At 39.8% G+C, this 22,194-nt stretch overlaps 13 protein-coding genes across 13 annotated transcripts; 8 read left to right on the forward strand and 5 right to left on the reverse strand.

Annotated features, from left to right (window-relative positions):
• Positions 1–257: 257 nt before the first annotated feature.
• On the reverse strand, positions 258–1,451 carry PFK27 (6-phosphofructo-2-kinase; the record flags this gene model as incomplete). Its single annotated transcript, XM_056231039.1, has 1 exon — positions 258–1,451. The coding sequence occupies one exon, from the start codon at positions 1,449–1,451 to the stop codon at positions 258–260; it is 1,194 nt and encodes a 397-aa protein (XP_056084898.1).
• Positions 1,452–2,084: 633 nt separating this feature from the next.
• Positions 2,085–2,753, reverse strand: MED7 (mediator complex subunit MED7; the record flags this gene model as incomplete). The annotated part of the gene is made up of 1 exon (XM_056231040.1): positions 2,085–2,753. One exon carries the CDS (start codon positions 2,751–2,753, stop codon positions 2,085–2,087), a length of 669 nt encoding a protein of 222 aa, XP_056084899.1.
• Positions 2,754–3,046: 293 nt separating this feature from the next.
• HRT1 (SCF ubiquitin ligase complex subunit HRT1) lies at positions 3,047–3,412 on the forward strand (the record flags this gene model as incomplete). Its single annotated transcript, XM_056231041.1, has 1 exon — positions 3,047–3,412. One exon carries the CDS (start codon positions 3,047–3,049, stop codon positions 3,410–3,412), a length of 366 nt encoding a protein of 121 aa, XP_056084900.1.
• A 650-nt stretch (positions 3,413–4,062) lies between these two features.
• GAS4 (1,3-beta-glucanosyltransferase) lies at positions 4,063–5,475 on the forward strand (the record flags this gene model as incomplete). The annotated part of the gene is made up of 1 exon (XM_056231042.1): positions 4,063–5,475. One exon carries the CDS (start codon positions 4,063–4,065, stop codon positions 5,473–5,475), a length of 1,413 nt encoding a protein of 470 aa, XP_056084901.1.
• Positions 5,476–5,801: 326 nt separating this feature from the next.
• Positions 5,802–6,131, forward strand: SKDI15G0290 (uncharacterized protein; the record flags this gene model as incomplete). The annotated part of the gene is made up of 1 exon (XM_056231043.1): positions 5,802–6,131. The coding sequence occupies one exon, from the start codon at positions 5,802–5,804 to the stop codon at positions 6,129–6,131; it is 330 nt and encodes a 109-aa protein (XP_056084902.1).
• Positions 6,132–7,227: 1,096 nt separating this feature from the next.
• On the forward strand, positions 7,228–9,807 carry ALR1 (Mg(2+) transporter ALR1; the record flags this gene model as incomplete). Its single annotated transcript, XM_056231044.1, has 1 exon — positions 7,228–9,807. One exon carries the CDS (start codon positions 7,228–7,230, stop codon positions 9,805–9,807), a length of 2,580 nt encoding a protein of 859 aa, XP_056084903.1.
• A 615-nt stretch (positions 9,808–10,422) lies between these two features.
• Positions 10,423–10,977, forward strand: VPS68 (Vps68p; the record flags this gene model as incomplete). Its single annotated transcript, XM_056231045.1, has 1 exon — positions 10,423–10,977. The coding sequence occupies one exon, from the start codon at positions 10,423–10,425 to the stop codon at positions 10,975–10,977; it is 555 nt and encodes a 184-aa protein (XP_056084904.1).
• A 247-nt stretch (positions 10,978–11,224) lies between these two features.
• On the reverse strand, positions 11,225–12,361 carry YGK3 (serine/threonine protein kinase YGK3; the record flags this gene model as incomplete). Its single annotated transcript, XM_056231046.1, has 1 exon — positions 11,225–12,361. One exon carries the CDS (start codon positions 12,359–12,361, stop codon positions 11,225–11,227), a length of 1,137 nt encoding a protein of 378 aa, XP_056084905.1.
• A 902-nt stretch (positions 12,362–13,263) lies between these two features.
• Positions 13,264–14,110, forward strand: RPL25 (60S ribosomal protein uL23; the record flags this gene model as incomplete). Its single annotated transcript, XM_056231049.1, has 2 exons — positions 13,264–13,276; positions 13,695–14,110. 2 exons carry the CDS (start codon positions 13,264–13,266, stop codon positions 14,108–14,110), a joined length of 429 nt encoding a protein of 142 aa, XP_056084906.1.
• A 466-nt stretch (positions 14,111–14,576) lies between these two features.
• MDH2 (malate dehydrogenase MDH2) lies at positions 14,577–15,710 on the reverse strand (the record flags this gene model as incomplete). Its single annotated transcript, XM_056231050.1, has 1 exon — positions 14,577–15,710. One exon carries the CDS (start codon positions 15,708–15,710, stop codon positions 14,577–14,579), a length of 1,134 nt encoding a protein of 377 aa, XP_056084907.1.
• An 875-nt stretch (positions 15,711–16,585) lies between these two features.
• Positions 16,586–18,016, forward strand: TRM13 (tRNA:m4X modification enzyme; the record flags this gene model as incomplete). The annotated part of the gene is made up of 1 exon (XM_056231051.1): positions 16,586–18,016. One exon carries the CDS (start codon positions 16,586–16,588, stop codon positions 18,014–18,016), a length of 1,431 nt encoding a protein of 476 aa, XP_056084908.1.
• Positions 18,017–18,211: 195 nt separating this feature from the next.
• TRM11 (tRNA (guanine-N2-)-methyltransferase) lies at positions 18,212–19,513 on the reverse strand (the record flags this gene model as incomplete). The annotated part of the gene is made up of 1 exon (XM_056231052.1): positions 18,212–19,513. The coding sequence occupies one exon, from the start codon at positions 19,511–19,513 to the stop codon at positions 18,212–18,214; it is 1,302 nt and encodes a 433-aa protein (XP_056084909.1).
• A 933-nt stretch (positions 19,514–20,446) lies between these two features.
• On the forward strand, positions 20,447–22,066 carry HRP1 (Hrp1p; the record flags this gene model as incomplete). Its single annotated transcript, XM_056231053.1, has 1 exon — positions 20,447–22,066. The coding sequence occupies one exon, from the start codon at positions 20,447–20,449 to the stop codon at positions 22,064–22,066; it is 1,620 nt and encodes a 539-aa protein (XP_056084910.1).
• Positions 22,067–22,194: the final 128 nt, after the last annotated feature.

A 22,194-nucleotide genomic window follows, 5' to 3' on the forward strand; every position in this document is an offset into this window, starting at 1 on the left:
ACATACTATTTGAGTCTATAAAGAACTTTTAGAAGTTATGGCGCTCTGCACAAGCAAAGAACATAGTAGCCTTTTAATGAAGAATATAATATAATATGAGATACCAAAAGAAACTGCGGAGGGATAAAAAAAAATAATGCGAAAAGGTCGTAAAAATAGTCATTAAAAGGCGAAAGAAGGTAGGCGGGGGAGTGGGGGGGATCATAAATATCATAAAAAGAATGCGGGCATAATACGCGGGCATGGTGGGGCATCGGTCAAGCAAATCCATTATTTTCAATGAGGTTTTGTAAATCATTGAAAAATTCATCGTTGACCACAGAGTCTAAAGCAGTTAAAGTTTCCTCAGAGCTATTTTCGAATCTTTCAAAGAACAATTTAACAGCTTCGATATATTCAAAACCAAACATTTGAGAATAATGGTTGATAAAGTTTTCAATAACCATGATAGTATCTTTGATCTGTTTGCCACAAGTCGAAGGGTAGTGGCTCTGGTTTAAGGAGTGTGGCTTTACGATTCCGGCATTGATAACGTTGAAGAAAAACAGGCTAGTATCGATTTCTTCATGCTGGCAGATATAACGATGGGTTTGGTTGAATTCGTCCACAGAGAAAGGTGTGAATTGGGCGTAGTAGTGTTTCAACCTCTTCGCGAAATCCTTGATGGCCAGTTCGTATGGTTTGTCCAGGTAGTCCTCGTTGAACGATTTATTGTGGATATTGTATTTGATGAAATCTCTATTGAAGCACGAAACCTGCAAAATTATGGGCACGAGATTGAAAGTAGAGAGCACATCTGTATTGAACGAACAAACCTCCTCGAATATGAATTTTCTTCTTTCAACGGTAGAATTTGTCGCGTCAAAAATCGCTACATCACATTCATCACTGTTAATCTCGTGGAATAGTTTCTGCAGCGTGATTCTGGCGTATGTTTCCTTTTTGTCGTTATTTTTCGGATTGAACAAGTCTTCGGATGATGTGTTTGACAGGAGTAGAGGTTTAGAGATAGTGGCGCAGCTAATTTGCCTTCTTATCTTACCAGCGTTGAAAACTTCACAGCGTAAAGAATTAGTCAACGGATTATTCTTCAAGCACTGGATCAGATGGGAAGAAATGGTGGATTTCCCAGTAGCTGGTAGACCAATCAAAACAATCATGAATTTGTTTACTTTCCCATTCGTATACGTAACGTCGTCGTTGTCTCTTTTGTAATTCAGGGTGATGGGTAGATGTAACGCGTCGTTAGAAATATACCTGGGTACTTTTGTAGAGAGCAATGAATTTTTGTGGTTATCGAAGAAGCTAGAGTCTTGACAATCTAAAGTGGCTCTATCGAGGGAAGCACTGGAATAGCTGTTGCCATTGTTCAGTGAAAAAAGAGAATTCGAAGAATTGTACTCGGAGGTCAGATACCCATCTTGAGAATCTGAATCGGAAGAACCGGTCATTTTCAAACTTCCAGCAGAAAAATCGCGTTCGTAATTCCTCCTCTTCCTTTTCTTTATGTCTAATATATTAAAAATCGTGTAAAATTATTTATTTGGGGGCAGCAAAAGTAGAGGGAACTTGAAGCAAATTCAGAAGTAATGGTACCGCGCTCTTCTCGTATTTTCTGTATAGAGTTTCCGTGTATTAGCGTACTGAACCCTATAATACCCTTAAATAAAGCGGATAAGTTAATTTTCTGAGACTACAAAAATATATCAAAATGGCCCTCGCAGGACCGTGCTTTCTTTTATATAAGCAAATCTTCCTCACGAAAAGCCGAGTTATCCAATTTAGTTTTCAGCTTTCTTTTTTTCATTATCAATCGATCCCGATGCCCAGAGAAGAAAAAGAAAAAAGAGGAAAACAATTTCCGTTGTGGACTCATCTGTGCGCGGTTTCTGTGGAGAGGTGGGGCGGGATGTGCCTGGAAATTCGGCAAATACGTCAACGATTTTTTGTATTTATCCGATAAGCCTTATTTCGTATCTTCTCCGTTCCGAGGGAGGTGCACGGGCGGGTGACCACGTGCTCATTATAAGGTGCACGGTTGCATGGAAATGTATATAGTTACACAGCGGTATATACCAGTGAGATCAGAGAGAGGACGGCGAAGAAGAGTGTGGTTCCGCTCTCAAGGTGTCCTGTATGCTAGTTAGTTTGTCCTGTACCTGTTTGCATACTTGGTCGATCTCGCGGATTTCACCGCGCTTGTATTCCAGCTGTTCCTCCAGCAGCATGATAAGAGACTCTCGGGACTGATGGGGCCTGTACTCGTTCAGCAGGTGGTGGATATTGACAAGGATAGTCCTTATGTCCTCCACTTTCCGTTCGTAAACGTCCGGGTTTATGCTCAATACGCCGACGAGTTCGAGATAGTTCAGTAGGAGCGACTTCAATAGCTTGCGCAGCTCTTGGATTTTATATTGGTAATTCGTGCTTTCGTTCTCTGTGGACTTCTTATAAAGCTGTGTGAGTCCCATGCTTTCCAAGTCGGGTAGCTGGTCCTTCACCTGCCATATGCTCCCAAACGCTCGATACTGCTGATTTTTGGGCATTGGAGGCGGGATCAGGTAATCCAGAGCACACGTGATCTCCTCCTCATCTTCACCACCATGGCTGTTCAACGCTCCCTGCTTCGTGCCGGTGGCCTTCCTTTCCTGGTATTTTGGTAATCTTTTCAGATTCGATTGTGTGAAAAACTTCACGTATGGGGGTGGAGGCGGGTACAGCGAGCTGACCTCGTTGCCAGGATCATTGGACATTTGCTGTTTTGAATTGTTTTATTAGGCCTTGGATACGATGTGTGGGACCTCTTCACAACTTGCAGATGCTTTTGATGAAATGCTTGCCAAAACTACAAGGTTCTATTCTATGCCCGATTTCCATCAAAATGTGCCGTCCATAGTGATTACAACTTTCTTTCTAAGGTGTCAAGAGGGAAAAACATAAGCGTTCGATGTTCGGTAAATATATTTGGGCTTCGATATACGTAATATAAGGTGTATTAAAGAGGGTCTTCTTGAGTAAAAAGAAGATTAAAGAGAAACAGGACAGAATGAGCAAAGGAGGTGAGAGAATGGACATTGATGAGGACGAATCGCAGGATATCGCGGATAATTCGCAACAAGGTACACCCGTAGAAACCAAAAAGAAAAGATTTGAAATTAAAAAATGGACTGCAGTGGCGTTCTGGTCATGGGATATAGCCGTTGATAATTGTGCCATTTGCAGGAACCACATTATGGAACCGTGCATTGAATGTCAGCCAAAGGCCATGACTGACACTGACAATGAATGTGTGGCAGCGTGGGGGGTTTGTAACCATGCTTTCCATTTGCACTGCATCAATAAGTGGATCAAGACGAGAGATGCATGTCCTCTAGATAATCAACCGTGGCAGTTGGCAAGATGTGGTAGGTGATGTGCCGGAACCGCGCAAAAAACATATTAAGCATACCGGGGCTGGAGGCTGATTCTTCGCCTTATTTTTCTCTTTTTAGAGGAGATCACTAGGTTTATAGTGGGCGTACACTTTTTTCTTCTTCAGATCGTACCTCTGTTATATGCGGACCATGATCAATTATATGTACTTTTTTCTCCATCTCCTCGATAGCGTTTTGATAGATATGAGGCATTTTTAATAAAATAGTTCAAGATCTTGTCCCCCTTGGCCTATCATTCATATCTATGTATGTGGCAAAAAATCAGGAGTATTCCAGTCTCCTTGAGAGCAGATTTATTTGATATGACAGTTTTTATTTTTCCATTGTCCAAAGTGCTTTAATATCACCGCCGCGTTTTTAAGAGCTATTGCACGTATTTAAATACATATTAATTAAACTAAAGTATCATATTCAATATTCTCGCCGCAATCTTTCGAATAACTGGCACTGAAATCTGTTTTTCTTACTTTTTTTCCTTTTTTAATTTTTCGTCAACTTAGATTGAGTCAAATGTCACAAAAAAAACGACACACAATATAATAATAAATGAGAATACTTTAAAATAAGAAGCTTATCCCACTTAAAAACAGTTTCAAAAAGCTAGAAAACGTTAAAAAGTTTGTGCATAATGATTTCTGTGAGCATTTTTACTTTTCTGGTTTTGGAGTTCCTTGCGCTGTGTCAAGCTTCAGTACATACCATTCAAATTAAAGATAAGCACTTTGTTGACACAGTAACGGGAAAACCGTTCTTCATCAAAGGCGTTGATTATCAACCAGGTGGTTCTTCCGACGTTAGTGAAAAGCAAGATCCCTTATCTAATCCGAAAGCCTGCGCTCGTGATATTTTATTATTTCAAGAACTGGGCATTAACACAGTAAGGATATATTCCATAAATCCAGACTTGAACCATGATGCATGCATGACGATGATGGCGATGGCAGGAATTTATCTCATTTTGGATGTCAATTCACCATTGCAAAGCCAGCATTTGAACAGGTATGAACCTTGGACTACGTACAACGAAGTTTATCTGGAGCATGTCTTTAAAGTCGTCGAGCAGTTTTCTCACTACAACAACACCTTGGGCTTTTTTGCCGGTAATGAAATTGTAAACGACAAAAGATCAGCACAATATTCACCTGCATACATCAAAGAGCTGATCGGAACTATGAAGAACTATATAAGAGCCCACTCTCCCAGGACAATCCCAGTAGGTTATTCAGCTGCAGATGATCTAAGTTATAGGGTATCTTTATCCGAGTATTTAGAGTGCAAAGTCGATGATAAGCCTGAAAATAGTGTCGATTTCTATGGAGTTAACTCCTATCAATGGTGCGGTCAGCAAACTATGCAAACATCAGGGTACAGTACGTTGGTGGATGCCTACAGAAGCTATTCGAAACCTGTTTTCTTTTCAGAATTTGGATGCAATAAAGTCTTGCCAAGGCAATTCCAAGAAATAGATTATCTATTCTCTGAAGAAATGTATTCCGTGTTCTGTGGAGGCTTGGTTTACGAATTTTCTCAGGAGGATAATAATTATGGTCTGGTTGAATATCAAGAAAATGATTCGGTACAATTATTAGCAGATTTTGAAAGGCTCAAATCACATTACCAAAATATTGAATTCCCTTCAATGAAGACATTAAAAGAAACCGTAGAAATGGAGGAGACGCCATCGTGCACTGATGAATACGAGAATTTAGATATTGAATCTAAGATTGCTAAAGATTTAGGAAGTTCTTTGATAAAGAAAGGTGTGAAAGTTGAAAAAGGTAAATATGTAGATCTTCATGAGAAGCAATTATCTACTAATGTTACAATTTTGGACATGCATGGGGATAACTGGAAGGGGCCCAAAAAGATTGAAATAAGACAGAGTTTGACATTTACAGATCAGGAAGGGGAGAGAGAGGATGGGGACGAAGAGGACAAGGATGATCCGAAACGAAAGCACAAAAATTCTGCTTCCATTATTGGCCCATTGTTACCTCTTGGGTTGTTTCTGTTCTTTTATACTTTGAATATAATATTCTAGGTTTATGTAACCTGAATTTTTATCTTTTGGGCAATTAATTTGAAATAAGAAAATATCAAGAAAATAGTCATATTGAGTGCTTAACTTGAAAAATATAAAATTTATGAGTAACTTCAAAACAGCAGCAACTGCGCTATTTTCTCTTTGTTGTCTTTATAGTCTAAAATCCTTACTTGATAGCCTTTGCATTTGATGTCCTATCATCTCGATATTGTAAATAAACGGCCGAGGCACTTTTGCCGCCGAGCTCCTTAAATATCCGTTTGCCACCTGTTAGCATGGAACAAGAACTAGTATCAGCCATGGGAAATAACAATCACTTAACGATGAATAACAATAGAAAGCCACATGACGATGTCCAAGATAAGGTTCTGCAAAGAGCGGAACTAGCACACTACATTTGGAACTTGAGATTTAACTTGAATAAAGTAACTAAACGAATTCTCTTGGAAGCAGAAGTTTTCCAAGAAAATGGAAAAACTAAGCCACAATTGAAAATAGAGCAGCCAATTCGCCAATTTTTTTATCCTGAGTGTCTGGAAGAAGAAAATATGCCATTGATCAGAGAGTTTAAATGTTTGGATTCGCCTCCGCCCGTTCCACCAAGCTCATCACAAGAAGATGATGAAGAAAGCAGGTTAGGTTCACCATACTAGAAGAGATTCAGATTGACCTGAACAGGGTCTAACAATAGTTTTAAACAAGAAACCATTAAGTGCCGGAACTATGACCTTTCACTGACGGTGAAGAGGACGCAATTGAAATTTCGAGTAATCCATCGATGAAGCTGTAAGGTGTACGAGATTAGCCTCCGTTGACACAAGCTGTATATTCAACACCGATGTTAGATGAAAATTTCAGTCTGAACAGGAATTTCTTTTATCTATTTTAGTAAATTTTTAAGCAAGCCATAATTTTTCGAGGTATTTTGATGCTCTTTGAACTTCTTTTACGTGCTTTGCTCCTCGCTTTGAGGGGAAAAGGCTTAAAGTAGTATTTTTCCGTATACGATGCCCAACATCTGCAGCCCCCTGTATGGTCGAATCTGCAAAACGCTTTCCTCTAAAGGAAATAAGAAGGGTCTTTGGTGTTGAAAAAATTACGTAACACATTTATGAGATATGCAATAAAAGTGCAGTAAGGTTTGAATCTTTGGCAAAGAGCGCAAGGCCCATCTACCCCATATACTCACCCATCTGACAGAATAGGCTCAAGCAAGAACTCGCAGGCAGTTTATTCGACTCTCGTAGTCGTTCCCCCGGTAGATATTGCTTTCTGACCCTTGATATTCTGTGCCCCTCCCTGCCTTCTCTTTTTTCGCTCTCCAGCAAATTGCAAATATCGCAAGCACGTTTTTTCCCAGCTCGTCCGCTTTTGAGATACAAAAATGATATCTGAATTTAAAATTTTCGTCAAAAGATGGTTCCATCAATTTACTGATACAAAACAATGGAGCATCCGACACCGGCGGACACATTTTTTCTAGAAAAGTTAACTGAACAGTGAAGCACTTGGTTTAAAACGTTCTCTCTCAGTATTAGATTGGTGGAATAAGAAAAAACGGCTCCGTCAAGTTTATTTTTAACATTTACTAGCCAAGAAAAGTATCCTTCTGACGAGAGATAGTTATATCAAATAAAATATCTCTACATGAAAGTATACTGCTAGTTGAACATAAATTCAACAAAAGAACACTGCTACTTCTTTTCATAGATCATCAAACATTGCTAGAAAGCGTAAAAATATTTCACAATGTCATCATCGTCTAGTTCGTCAGAGTCGTCGCCTAATTTGTCGCGATCGAACTCACTGGCTAACACCATGGTTTCCATGAAAACAGAGGATCATACAGGATTGTATGACCACAGGCAGCATCCTGACTCGCTACCAGTTCGTCACCAAGCTCCGCCATTGAAGAGGGGGGAAACAGCTAACTGCTCAAACCCTCCTACTCCCAATGAGCAGAAGAGCTCAGCGAAATATGGTGGCCATGTGGAGGCGGGAGATCCACCCGCGAGAAACCGCATGGATTTTGAGGATGAAAGTTCGGATTTGGGAGAAGCAGTTTCTCATCACCAATTGAGAGCATCTGCGATTCTAACTTCTAATGCGAGGCCATCTAGGCTAGCACATTCCATGCCACACCAAAAGCAGCTTTACGTGCAGAGCAATACACATATCTTACCAAAGGATGGGTGCCTAAAAAAGGACTATAATATGTCACCTTCGACCGTGTCTTCAAGTAACAAATCCAGACTAAGTACACCTTCCTCGGCAAGCCCCATTACAAAGGTCCGTAAACCCTCACTAGTCAATCCGATCCTTGAGATACCACGTGAGCCGAAAGCCGATCCGCATTCTAAGCAGGTCAAACCTAAGAAGAGAACTTACTCCACAACATCTACACATTCATCCATTAATCCTGCAGTTTTGCTGACGAAAAGTTTATCCCAAAAATCGGATGGAGAAGATGATGCACAGGAGAGAAAGCCAGTACGTATGAACACTAGGGCCTCTTTTGATAGCGATGTATCACAGGCGTCCAGGGATTCACAAGAAACAGAAGAAGATGTTTGTTTCCCAATGTCTCCACAGCTGCATACAAGAGTCAATGGTATAGATTTCGATGAACTAGAAGAATATGCCCAGTTTGCAAATGCGGAAAAGAGTCAGTTTCTGGCAAACCTTCAAGGACCCAACGAACAAAAATACAGTAACGTTTCTCAAGATATTGGATTTACTAGCTCCACTTCTACTTCAAGCTCTTCAGCGGCCTTGAAATACACACCTAGAATTTCGCAGACACTTGAAAAGAGTGACGGCACTAATGAGACAGACGCAAATGCGGAGAAGGAAGAGGAACATGACGATGTTAAGCCTAGTTTACGTCCTGGTGTATCATTTGGTAAAAATAAGGTGGAAGGAGAAGATAATGAAAACATTCCAACCCCTGATCCAGCGTATTGTTCATACCAAAATACAGATTTTCAAATTCCCAATAGATTTTCATTTTTCTGTTCAGAATCGGATGAAACTGTACATGCCAGTGACATTCCTTCTTTAGTATCTGACGGTCAGACTTTTTACGAATTGTTCAGAGGAGGCGAGCCAACATGGTGGTTGGATTGCAGTTGCCCAACCGATGATGAAATGCGTTGCATCGCAAAGGCATTTGGCATCCATCCATTGACGGCAGAAGATATTAGAATGCAGGAGACTCGTGAAAAGGTGGAACTTTTCAAGTCATATTACTTTGTTTGTTTCCATACATTTGAAAACGATAAGGAATCAGAGGATTTCTTGGAGCCCATTAACGTTTACATTGTCGTTTGCAGGTCAGGCGTTTTGACTTTTCATTTTGGCCCAATATCTCATTGTGCCAATGTAAGAAGACGTGTAAGACAATTACGTGATTATGTCAATGTTAATTCAGATTGGTTATGTTATGCCTTAATCGATGATATCACGGATAGTTTTGCTCCTGTTATTCAATCTATTGAATATGAAGCTGACTCCATTGAAGATTCAGTATTCATGGCCCGTGATATGGACTTTTCGGCCATGTTACAAAGGATTGGTGAAAGTAGACGCAAGACAATGACGTTAATGAGACTTTTGAGTGGTAAAGCGGATGTTATAAAAATGTTTGCCAAAAGATGCCAAGATGAAGCTAATGGTATTGGACCAGCGCTAACATCACAGATCAATATTGCAAACTTACAATCAAGACAAGATAATTCCAATCGCACGAGTAATAATAGCCATGCACTTTTGCCAAATAACTCTCCACACACAACATCACAACCGAGGGGGGATATTGCATTATATCTAGGCGATATTCAAGATCATTTGTTGACGATGTTTCAAAATTTGCTGGCGTATGAGAAAATTTTCTCTAGATCTCATACAAATTACCTAGCTCAGTTGCAAGTAGAATCGTTCAATTCGAATAACAAAGTTACGGAAATGTTAGGTAAGGTCACCATGATAGGTACAATGTTAGTCCCATTAAATGTTATCACTGGTCTTTTCGGTATGAATGTCACAGTTCCAGGAGAAAACTCCAGTATTGCGTGGTGGTTCGGAATATTGGGTGTTCTGCTTTTACTGGCCACCATAGGGTGGTTTTTGGCGAATTTTTGGATTAAAAGAATAGATCCTCCGGCTACTCTTAACGAAGCTGCAGAGAGTGGGGCCAAATCTGTTATCTCTAGCTTTTTACCCAAACGAAATAAGAGATTCAATGATCGTTCGAAAAATGTCAATATAAGAGTCGGCCCTTCAAATAGGTCAGTTGCAAGTCTTCCTAGTAGATATAGCCGCTATGATTGACTACTAATGATATTAAGGAGGAAAACAAGTGGTAGAGTAAGGAATACACAACAGAGTCGTGTACTCACTTTCTTTTTGTACAAAATTTAGCGTCCTACTGCCAATATGAGCAGTAGTGCCAAAACCTATCTTGGCCTTGGGAACGCTTAATCAAGATGCAGTTCTACTACTTTCATAGCTCCCCGGCTTTTGATGGCATTATCATGGATTTCTGCCTTCACTGATCCGTATTTTCATTCGCTGGAGGAGGCTCCTTCTAAATTCATGTCTTATATACTCAAGGACTACGAAATCCATCGCCGATAGAGACCGCAAGGTTGATTAATATTATAATATATATGTATGTATATTCATAGAGAAAGATAAAAAAAATTGTATTTTAAATTTACTCATTGCAGTATGATGTTGCCTGCTTATATTTTTTCGTAGGTTGATACTGGCCAATATTTAAGTTACTCACTACGCTACAAATTTGTTACCCTGCCGCACATCTTGGAACAAAATTCAATGATACGCTGCCACGCCCCTTTCATAAGATGACAAGTTAAAGCTAATGAAAGAAGTGATGAAACAATTCTTTCTATATTAGGAGAGCAATTACGAAATTCTATCACCATGGACGCAGATGATCATGCGAACTTGTTCCGGTTTCCCTTCAAAATCCCCACTTTCCGTGGTATAAGGAAAGCAGGTGTGTACCTATCAGGTGCCCTTTATGCTCTAGGGTTTTGGATATTCTTGGATGCAGTGCTTTTTTCTAGATATTCGAATGCATCAGACGTTCATGTAACATTCATCGACTGGATTCCGTTTCTCTGTAGCACACTTGGGACGCTAATTGTGAACTCCATCGAAAAAAATAGGTTGTTGCAAGGTGCTTTATCGTCAGATGGTGGGGCCTTCGGTAGCGGTGGTGGTGACCTGGATTCAAGCATGGCATGGCAAGCTCGTACCATTTTATTTTTTGGTTTTGCCTTATTAGCTGGTGGCTTATCAGGCTCCATTGTCGTGTTAATCATCAAATTTTTAATCAAGAACTACGATACCTATCCAACTTTGGGGATGGGAGTAAACAATGTGTTGGGTAACGTGTGCATATTATTAAGTTGTGTTGTTTTATGGATTGCTCAAAATGTGGAAGACGAATATTCATATTCTTTGACGCTTTAAGATGAACTACGCATGGTATATCAAACATCTTCGAGGTAAAGTCCGGCGAACCGACTTAGATAAAAAAAATGAATATACATTTCAACATTCTCTTTGGAAATAATAAATGTTTGTTAAATAAAAATGTACATACTTCAATATATTATACGGTTTTATTGGAAGGAAAGTCTGATGAAAGATGCATGTGGGTTGATAGAGTAAGAATGTATGATGAGAGCAAATGCAAGAATGGTTTGAGATCAAATAACTAGTCCGATGATGGTATAATTAAATTGTAGTAGTCTCCAAGAGTCTTTTTCTCCGATGCGCTGAAACTAAATAAATCCGGTAGATGCACTGGCATACTTGAACTTCTTGGCAAAAAATAGGTTTCATTCCTCAACGCGTCAAAAAATTCGTGAGCCATCAATTGTTTAGCATCCCATCTTTTAACGGAATCATAGACCAGTACTTTCAATAAGAATTCCACGTCAAAAAACTCTATATTTGGGAACCAACGCATAAATTTCTTGAATTTACAGTCATGCAAGGCACCTTTCAATTCTTGAGACTCGTTTACAGAACTTTCATGTTCAGGAGGAAGCCGTCCTAATAGTTTGGCTATCTCGTCTAGCTGTGATTTAGCATTATCACCTTTGAAAAGAGGCTGGCCTTCTATCATCTCGCCTATTATGCAACCAAGCGACCATATATCTATCTGCGTTGTATAATTCTTCAAATTTAAAAGCAGTTCAGGCGCTCTATAAAACCTCGAACAGAAATAAGTCTTCGGCTCTTCGTTGCCCTCTAATCGTTGTGCTGAGCCGAAATCGCATATTTTAGCAATGCCGGTACCTGGAACAATAAGTATATTACTCGGTTTGAGATCGCCATGGCATATGTTCATGGAATGTAAGGTAAGAAGTGCTCGAAGTATCTGGAAAGCGTACAACTTGATGTGTTTTGTAGGCAACTTGTAACCGTTATCGAAATTTTGATAGATTTCAGAACTCAAAGTTTGAGGAATATACTCCATAACAAAATTTTTTTGGCATAGTTGTCCACCATCCTTGGTGGCACACTGGCTCTCGAAGAAAAATTCTAAAGAAACTAAATTTGGATGTTTGATGTTTTGCAAGATCTCCAACTCTAAGGATTCGACTTTGGGAAATTTAACGACTCTTTTAATAGCATAAGGACCTGACCACTCAGTATTGTTTTTTGATAGGTATGACTGGGTTACGGTGCCAAACGAGCCACGGCCTATTCGTTTCCCTTCTTTGACGTACATCTTGCTCTTTTGCCTGCTTTTAATCGAAACGATATCATTGATAAAGTACTGCTCGCCCTCAAATTTTGTCATTCTGTTGGGAATGCTCCCGAAAACGTTTTTTCCTTTAAGCATTGTATGATATTACTAAAATCACCAAGTGGATGGTGTTTTTTTTGTTATTTTTTTAGTTTCCTCATCGATGTATTTACTGTGTTTTGCACAATAAAGAATGGCACCTCTTTATAAACCCTAAGGTCACGGATACAAGTCTTACAGAGATGTGAAATTAAAATACCTTGACGTAAACAGATACTGCAATTACAATTATGCGAAATTTGTCAATATAATCTAATCTGATAAGATCACTAACCCCTTACCTACAAGATTTCTTATTGTTACGTTTTTCTTTGGGCTGCTACGTAGCCCTGCCCAGTTAGCATATACAAAGCAGCCTAAATTACCCCCAAACAACCTTATCATTATGTGTCCTTGTCTCGGCGCTCTTTGAGCTTCTTATCTTGTGTTCCCCGATACAGCAACCTTGATGGTTCTAATCTAACAGTTTCCGTATTCTGTACTAACAGCAATAATGTATGGGTCAAACTACGATGTGTACGGGTGTTTTATTGAGAGGTTTTCTTGTGTCTCTATTTTTTTTTTTTTAGTATTCATTGCGCGACAAAAAAAGTGGGAGAGCGGTTAAGCGAAAGTCAGACTGGAGAATTAGGCTCGCTCTTCTCAGAAAGTAACATATCTTCCGCCTAGTCGCATCTTTGATTCCGTCGAGCGCCACCGCGCCATCACACCGAACAGGACGCTGGACACCACCCCTCTCTAGGTGCCGGAAGGAGGCTTCTTTCTAGGCCCTGCCTCCCCACACAGCATTGGAGTGCTTCTCAATGCGACATCCTTCGTATGCACACAATCTTTTAGATATTATCTTACAAAAATTATTTCAGAACAGTTTTAAAGAAATTCATATGGTTTTCTTCTGCTGTTGAAAAAGGTTAAACAAAGAAGATCAATAAGATAAAATGGCTCCATCTGGTATGTGAATTCCAATTTTAATAGTGCAAAAGAATTGAAGAGAAGATAATGGAAAGTGATACAGTTGATGTCGATGAAATATGATGACCACATATTAAAAATCCGCTCTCGAAAAAGAACAAAATATCAAAGACTTGACTTAGTATGAATGATACAACCTTTGGAATCTTTTATTTACCAACTACTGTCTTGATAAATGTGTGGCGTGGTTGTGAAAAGTGTGCTTTTTTGTTAGCAATCATTAATGAATGTACTACCCTGCTCGTCTTCGTCTCATCATGCCAAAGAGTATCAAGAGAGTATTTATTTTTCTTTTCGACTTTTTTCTCATATTTTGTGCTCCATCGATGTACAAAAGAGACAACATTTTACTAACAGATTAAAAATTCATTCTCTATGAGTTTACTTTTTCAAATAGCTAAGGCTACTGCCGCTAAAAAAGCTGTCGTTAAGGGTACCAATGGTAAGAAGGCTTTGAAGGTCAGAACCTCCGCTACCTTCAGATTACCAAAGACCTTGAAGTTGGCTAGAGCTCCAAAATATGCTTCCAAGGCTGTTCCACACTACAACAGATTGGACTCATACAAAGTCATTGAACAACCAATCACTTCTGAAACTGCTATGAAGAAGGTTGAAGATGGTAACATTTTGGTTTTCCAAGTTTCCATGAAAGCTAACAAATACCAAATCAAGAAGGCCGTCAAGGAATTATATGAAGTTGATGTATTGAACGTTAACACTTTGGTTAGACCAAACGGTACCAAGAAGGCTTACGTTAGATTAACTGCTGACTACGATGCTTTGGACATTGCTAACAGAATCGGTTACATTTAATCTAATTCGTTTAATTAATAAATTTAATATCTTTTTAAATTTTTCTTTAAATATACAATAAATCTTTCATAACATGTTAAAAAGCCATGACTGCTAGAGCGCACCTAGATGAGGTAATACTGTGAAAATGTTGTGATTTCCTGCACACGAAAAACGGGTTTACCCCGTAGCGGGTTTAAGATCAGGACGATGACCAAAAGCGTGATGAATAAGCATTCGCACAATCAGTAAATGAACAGATTTCCGTCGCCGGACCGTGAAGTAAGAATGTTATTAATTGGGTTTGAAGTGATCGGCTATTTTCATGGTGAGCCACTTATATAGATAGAATATATATGTTTGTGTGTGTGTGTGTGTGTGTGTGTGTGTTCGATATGATTGATTATTTATTTCTTTTTTTCCTTCCTATGTTTGAACGAGAATATTATCATTTAGAATTATTAGATGCTTCCTTCTGGCACTACCGTTAAGTCGAAGCAGATCTCGATGCGATGAATTCCAAGCCCTTTTCAATGTTCTTCTTTAATTGGGAAACACAGATTGGCAACATTTCGTTGCGCTCCATTTCGTTCATTCTATTAACGATGTCGTAATCCACGTAGGAGACACCTTTCGTAGTGATGGTTAAGGGCACGGCAAAGTAGGCTGCATCGTCCACTAGTGGTAGTAATTGGTCTGCGCCAGGTGCTACGGGGAAGTTATTCGCATCTTTCAATGGCACGTAGTAGGTTCCGTGAATTTGGTCAATGTTACCCAATAGTAGAGAAACAAATTGGGCGACACACTTGTAACCCGCGTGGGCCATGGATAACGTGGCACTGCCTTTACCGTTCTTGGCCTTGACCACTTCATCGCCACCGTACTGAACTCTATGTATTAGATACTTCAATTGGTCCGTATTCAATCTGGATAAAAAGTTTGATTGAGAAAACAATGGAATGATAGTCTCGCCGGAATGTCCGCCGATTACGGGCACGTCAGGCATGGAATTGACACGGGGAGTGAGCCCGGATTCGATGTTTATCTCGCGTAGGAAAGTGGAAGCTCTTACAATGTCGAGCTTAGTAACACCCATGATTCTTCTTTCGATACCAGAATTTCTGGATTGAGGATGATTCTTGAGAATGTTAGAAACCATCACGGGGACCAGAGAATTGACAGGGTTGGAAATCACAAGGACAAAGACCTTGGAAAGGTCGCAGCATTCGGCAATAGAATCGCCTAATTGGCTTATAATACCGGCGTTCACGTTGAACAAGTCATCGCGAGTCATACCTGGCTTTCTAGGAACACCTGCAGGGATAACAACAATGGAAGCGTTATTCAAACAGTTCTCAATGCCGCCTGCGGGGGAGTGGCTGGACACAGAAATAGGAGTGTCTATGTGAGACAAGTCAGCAGTGACACCATTGACGGCCTCTTGGTTAACATCGTAGAGAGCGAGATGGATGTGGGTAACGGTGCGGTTACTCTCCTTCAACCGATATTGCAACTGAGCCTTCAAAAGCAGTGACAACGATTGCCCGATACCTCCAGCGGCACCTAAAATGGCAATTTTTAAAGAATCTTGTTCAATGGATGGGGTGACTGAGTGAGGCATGTTACTGTAGCTTTTGTGATTTTGTATTGTACTTTTGTAATAGTCTATATCGTTATATTCTCTATTAGTTTTTACTGGATATCTTAAGCAAAAGGGAAAGAAATATATACAAGGAAAAAGAATGAAAATGACTATGCAGCAGCTTCTCTCATATCAATAAACCTTTATCTTTATATACACGCACGCGCGTGTCTAGTAATCTTTAGAAACCGAGATAGCTTCCACAGTTACCTTAAATCCAAACCGGACCTTACCAACCTTTGGATAGCATAAAATGCCATAAAACAAAGGAAAAAAATCGGAACTTCCCGGGATCATTAGGGGAGTGTTGGGGGCTAGGCACGGCGGCTTTAGAACGGCTACGGCCGAATGGGGGAAAGCACTGCGGATCAAAGGAGTCGTATCGTATATGGTGACTCCATTTGGCCGTGAAACGGGCAACTGACATATTCATTCCGTACGTAGCTATGAAGAGGAAAAAAGTGACAAGCTCTGGAAACGCTATTGTACACGGAAGACCCCGATGTGTAGAATTGGGGAAAATGCGAGATATTGGGGAAATGTGAAAGTGATCTCGTTGGATAGGTGCACTGCATGTAGTAAAAGATCCTCTAGAGTGTTGTAGGCCGTTTGTGTCAGGTCATATGGAAAACCTCTTGTCGCAAGAACCGAGATTTCGTATACGATCTGATCTTGCGTTTTTTTTTTCTTTTTTTCTGAGCTCATCGCATCACAGGTCGAGTAATAGTGAAAAAATGGAAAAAAAAACAAAAACAGGCACTTTAGTAACATTACGTAAAGTATCTATACATACGTGTATGCAGGCACAATGGAGCTTTCGTTGAACTTACCTCGAGCTTATCATTCAAGAAAGAATGTCGCAAGATAATGTTGGGCATATTGTTAAAAAGGCAAAGCCTGCTGAAAGGTTGCAGTGTGAATATTTCATGGAAAAAAAGAAACGAAGATGTGGGATGACCAGAAGTTCACAAAACTTGTATTGTTCCGAGCATTTGCATTTGGTGAAAAAGGCAACCAATCTTCAACCCCATAATAAGGACGGTTTGAAAACGGAGAAAGAAAGGCAAAGAATTCCGTGTCCATTGGATTTGAAGCATACTGTTTGGGCGGATCAGGTGGATAAGCATTTGAAAAAATGTAACAAGACCAAACTAAGCCATTTAAACGATGACAAACCATATTACGAACCGGGTTATAACGGAGGGAGTGGAACTTCCTCGCCGCCTGTCAAGATAGATCTTACAACTGATCATTTGATTCAAGCCATTCAATTGCTGCACAAAGTTTTTGAGGAGGAGTCGATGGATGACTTACCGTTGAGACAATTGAACAATGAATTAATGTCTTTGAAACGGTTCCCTCAATTGTCTTCAAACACCAAGCATGCCGTTCAGCAGTCTTCGTTGATTGAAACCTTAGTTGCCGTTGGCGCATTTGAAGGGGCAATGAGTTTGAGCTTTATTGAGTTTGGATGTGGCAGGGCCGAGTTCTCGCGTTACATCAGTCTATACGTCTTAACGCAACTGGCAATTTCTTCCGAGGATCACTCTAAGTCGAATTTTAACGAGTTCGTGTTGATTGATAGAGCAGCAAACAGAATGAAATTCGATAAAAAGATTAAGGACGATTTCTTGGAGATAACATCAAGTGCTGAATCCCAAAAATTGAACTGCCCCAGCATAAAGAGGACAAAGATAGACATTAGGGACTTAAAGTTAGATGCTATTCTAACATCAACATGTGAGGACAAGAGCCAGTATGTTTGCATCTCTAAACACCTTTGTGGTGTAGCTACAGATCTAACCTTAAGATGCATAAGAAATAGTTCAGTTCTACATGGTGATAACAACGATAGATCGAATTCTAAACTGAGAGCAATTTGTATTGCCATGTGCTGCAGACATGCTTGTGACCACAGTGATTATGTCAACCGCGGTTACATCACATCACTTCTTGACAAATATAAGTCCAATGATTCCCTCCTAACATATGAAAGCTTCTTCCGTATGCTGACTAAATTCTGTTCCTGGGCTACTTGCGGAAGAAAACTAGGTACGACTATTACGGACACAGTGAACGTTGCGGAATCGTTTGAAGGCGCCGAACCATATAAAATGACTATTAAAGAGAGAGAAAACATTGGTCTAATGGCAAGACGTATTATCGACGAGGGCAGGTTAACCTATGTAAGAGAAACTTTTTTAGAATTTGATGCAGAACTGATTAAGTACGTGGATTCTGATGTATCCCTAGAGAACGTTGCCATGTTGGTTTATAGAAAATAGACAGTTCTTCAATATATATATATATATATACAGTAATTTTTTTTTATTATCATTTTTCCCTCCCAAGCAATTGTCTCACCGAAACAGTTCGGGCATGGAGAAAACATAAATATTGCTAGATATATTTATACGCACATATTACTTCGAAGTAAAACGAGTATATATTCTAAAGTTACAAAGGGCTTCCCGCGTTCATTAATTGAAGTTGTTGAAGTACCGGTCCCTGAAATTATCCTTCGAACGTACTAATCCATGATTACTCGGCCCATTAAAAGTATCACCCCGATTGATATAGACCAGTAGTCTCCTTGACCATTTGTTGAATTCCTGTACGCAATTATACTTCAGCTCTAGGTTCTCATGCATCGGCACAATGGTTTCAATGTTGGCATCGTTTGCCGTGGGCATCCAGAAGGCTAACCTCCCGTCGATCGGTAATCTTTCAGAAGAGTATTGTAAAAGATCGTCCAACAATGAATCCAAAGCATATGGTTTTTTAGTCGGGATATAATCGCGGCGCAAATACGCCTTTTCACCATTAATCACCAAATCTTCCTTCCCAAGGAATCTTTCCGGATCCTTAGCGCCCAGGACTTTGATACTCTCTCTTATTCCATAAGGAGGATCACACAATATGGTGTCAATGGTGAGGTTGCTTCTTAATGCATTATTTGTGAAGTCCATGGTTAACACATCGAGGAATTGAGAACTTTCGTCATATTTTTTGAAGTTGGCTGAGATGTTCACTTGGGCCCCCTTCCCTCGAATCATCCTGCCGTCGATATCGGAACCGATAACTAAAGAACCGAAATGTCCACCGGCAACCAAGAAGGAGCCCGTGCCTGCGAATGGATCGTACATTATAGTTCCCGGTTTCACCTGAGCTATGTTGGCACTAACCAACGATAATTCCGCTTCGAAACTCGTTGTACCCTTGTAAGGCCTTTTCTTCAAGTCGTATTTCTCCATGGCACTTCTATTACTCATTTGAACCTGTCTACCGAAAAAAATCCTTGTGGGAGTCTTCCCCCCAACATTTTCCGATATTGGAGTGTACTCTTCTATAACGGTAAAGACTTCTTGAGGATGCTTTATGTCAATCTTCCCCTCAAAGTCCAGGTAACGGAAAGTTTCAATTTGTTTTATTCTGTTAGCTTTATTATTACCTTTGTAGCATTCGAATTCGAACTTGAAAGTGGAATGCTTAAATTTTAATTGTAGATCTTGTTCAAAATTAGACTTACGCTGGATATCTTGATGCAATTCATCCAGCGTTGTACCCTGTCCCCAATACTCGTAAATACCTCTAGTCAAAATAGATCTCTTGACCCAATCCCTAGCTTGCTGGTCGTCTTCTAGTTCTACAACAAAAAATGGACTTTCGGTGTTATACTGGGAGAAGTCTATTGAAAGATTATATAAATCTGCTAGCGATTCTAGCTCTGCCCTTCTAAAGTTCAAGTGAACTTGAACCATATAAAGCAGGTACCTCTTCATAACGTGCTTGCCTCTATTCTATTTACGGTGTACCTATTTATCCTATTTTACGTCCATATTGCTTATATCGAGGCCTCGATGCCCAAATCATCGATTTTTTTTCACTTTTACCAGGACGTTTCTTTTTCCAGTGCCAAAAAACAAAAAAACGACGGGTAATAAAAAACTCTCTCACAGAGTACTATTTCAGAAAAAACATTGATATGTACTGAATACCAAGAAATGCGATCCTCTGGGCAGCAAAAAACAACGGAAAAGGGCTTAAGATACCATTTCAAAGGCAAAGTCTGATTAGCAAATGGAGCAGTGCCGATCTTTTTCAAGTGTTAGTATCAAAAGGCTCACAAAACACTGGGCGGCTAAATCTGCACATCATTTCGATACCCGGAAGAGTGTTTTCCTTCTCATTTTTTTCGCCCCCTCTCCCTCACGGGCGAGGCCGAGATGCCTTGTTCGATAGACGAAAAAAAAATGTATAAAAGGCGGCGTGGTTCCCTGTCGCCCAGCCGTTTTTCCCTTTTCTTTCGGGTTCCCCTTAGGTAGTAATTATAAGAAAACAAAAGATCAAGACGGTTTCGATTAGTTATTTAATCTTTACAAATAGTCAAGTATCAATACAATATACTGTTATAAATTTTTACGTGTATTTTTTACTTTTTAGTGTCTAATAACTACAACCTCGTACCTTTCTAGATTTCTTTCTAACCTTTTTTCAACGAAAGAAAGAAGAAACAAAAATTAACAGAAAAGGTATACTCAAAGACAAGAAATAGAAAAAGCGTGCATCACACAAACTACTGGCCCTTTTTTCATTCTGTATTAATATTACTGTTTATATTACAATCTTTTCATAAAAGACGCAAATATTTTATTTATAAAGAACTTCGGCAGTATACGCAAGTCTGATAAAATAGAGAGTAGGTTAAATAAACAATGAGCTCTGACGAAGAAGATTTTAACGATATCTACGCCGACGATAAGCCAACCACTACTGGAGAAGTGAAAAAAGATGAAGACCAGAAGAAAAATGGCAGCGGTACGTCTCAACTAGATCAACTAGCCGCCTTACAAGCATTATCTTCTAGCTTGAACAAACTAAATAATCCAAATAGTAACAACAGTAGTAGTAATAATAATAGCAACCAAGAGTCGTCTTCTAGCAAGCAAGATGGCACTGCAAATGAAGAAAAGGAAAGCTCCAATGAAGAAACTAAAAATGAGAAACCACAAGAAGGCGCTATGTCTGCAAACGCCAATGCAAACGTTAGTTCTGCCGGAGCTCCTGGCTTACCTTGGGAACAACTTCAACAAACAATGTCGCAATTCCAGCAACCATCTTCTCAGTCACCACCCACTCAGCAACAAGTGGCTCAAACCAAAGAAGAACGTTCGAAAGCTGATTTGTCGAAAGAAAGTTGTAAGATGTTCATTGGTGGTCTAAATTGGGATACGACCGAAGATAATCTTCGTGAATACTTCGGTAAATACGGTACCGTCACAGACTTGAAAATCATGAAAGATCCCGCTACTGGTAGATCTAGAGGGTTCGGTTTCTTGTCTTTTGAAAAACCTTCCAGTGTCGACGAAGTGGTAAAGACACAGCATATTCTCGATGGTAAAGTTATCGACCCAAAAAGAGCTATCCCAAGAGATGAGCAAGATAAAACCGGCAAAATCTTTGTCGGTGGAATTGGCCCAGATGTTAGACCAAAGGAATTCGAAGAGTTTTTCTCCCAATGGGGTACAATTATTGATGCTCAGTTGATGTTAGATAAGGACACTGGTCAATCAAGAGGCTTTGGTTTTGTCACTTATGATTCTGCCGACGCCGTCGACAGAGTCTGTCAGAATAAATTTATTGATTTTAAAGATCGCAAAATTGAAATCAAGAGAGCTGAGCCAAGACATATGCAACAGAAATCATCAAACAACGGCGGAACCAATACCGGAAGTACCGGCAACATGAACCGTCGTGGTGGTAACTTTAGTAACCAGGGGGACTTCAACCAAATGTATCAAAATCCAATGATGGGAGGTTACAATCCAATGATGAATCCACAAGCAATGACTGATTACTATCAAAAGATGCAAGAATATTACCAGCAAATGCAAAAACAAACCGGTATGGACTACACTCAAATGTACCAACAACAAATGCAACAAATGGCAATGATGATGCCTGGGTTTGCAATGCCACCAAATGCAATGACTTTGAATCAACCACAACAAGATTCAAGCACTGCCCAAGGCTCCCCAGCACCTTCAGATTCTGACAATAATAAATCCAATGACGTCCAAACCATTGGCAATACTTCAACCACTGATTCAGGTTCTCCACCTTTGAATCTACCTAACGGCCCAAAGGGTCCATCGCAATACAATGACGACCACAATAGCGGCTATGGCTACAACCGCGATCGCGGTGATCGTGATCGTAATGACCGTGACCGTGACTATAATCAGCGTAGCGGCGGAAACCACAGGAGAAATGGCCGTGGTGGTCGCGGTGGATATAATAGACGTAATAATGGCTACCATCCATACAATAGGTAAAAAAAAGAGGCAGAGATCGAAAAAAAAACTTCTCATTGTATAATTTAACAGTCCTTCTATTTAATAGGCATAAGCAATTATAGTATACAAGTATATATATGGAGGCATATTAGTTTGAAATAGTTATT

This window comes from Saccharomyces kudriavzevii (genome assembly GCF_947243775.1).
Source record: "Saccharomyces kudriavzevii IFO 1802 strain IFO1802 genome assembly, chromosome: 15".
NCBI lineage: Eukaryota > Fungi > Ascomycota > Saccharomycetes > Saccharomycetales > Saccharomycetaceae > Saccharomyces > Saccharomyces kudriavzevii.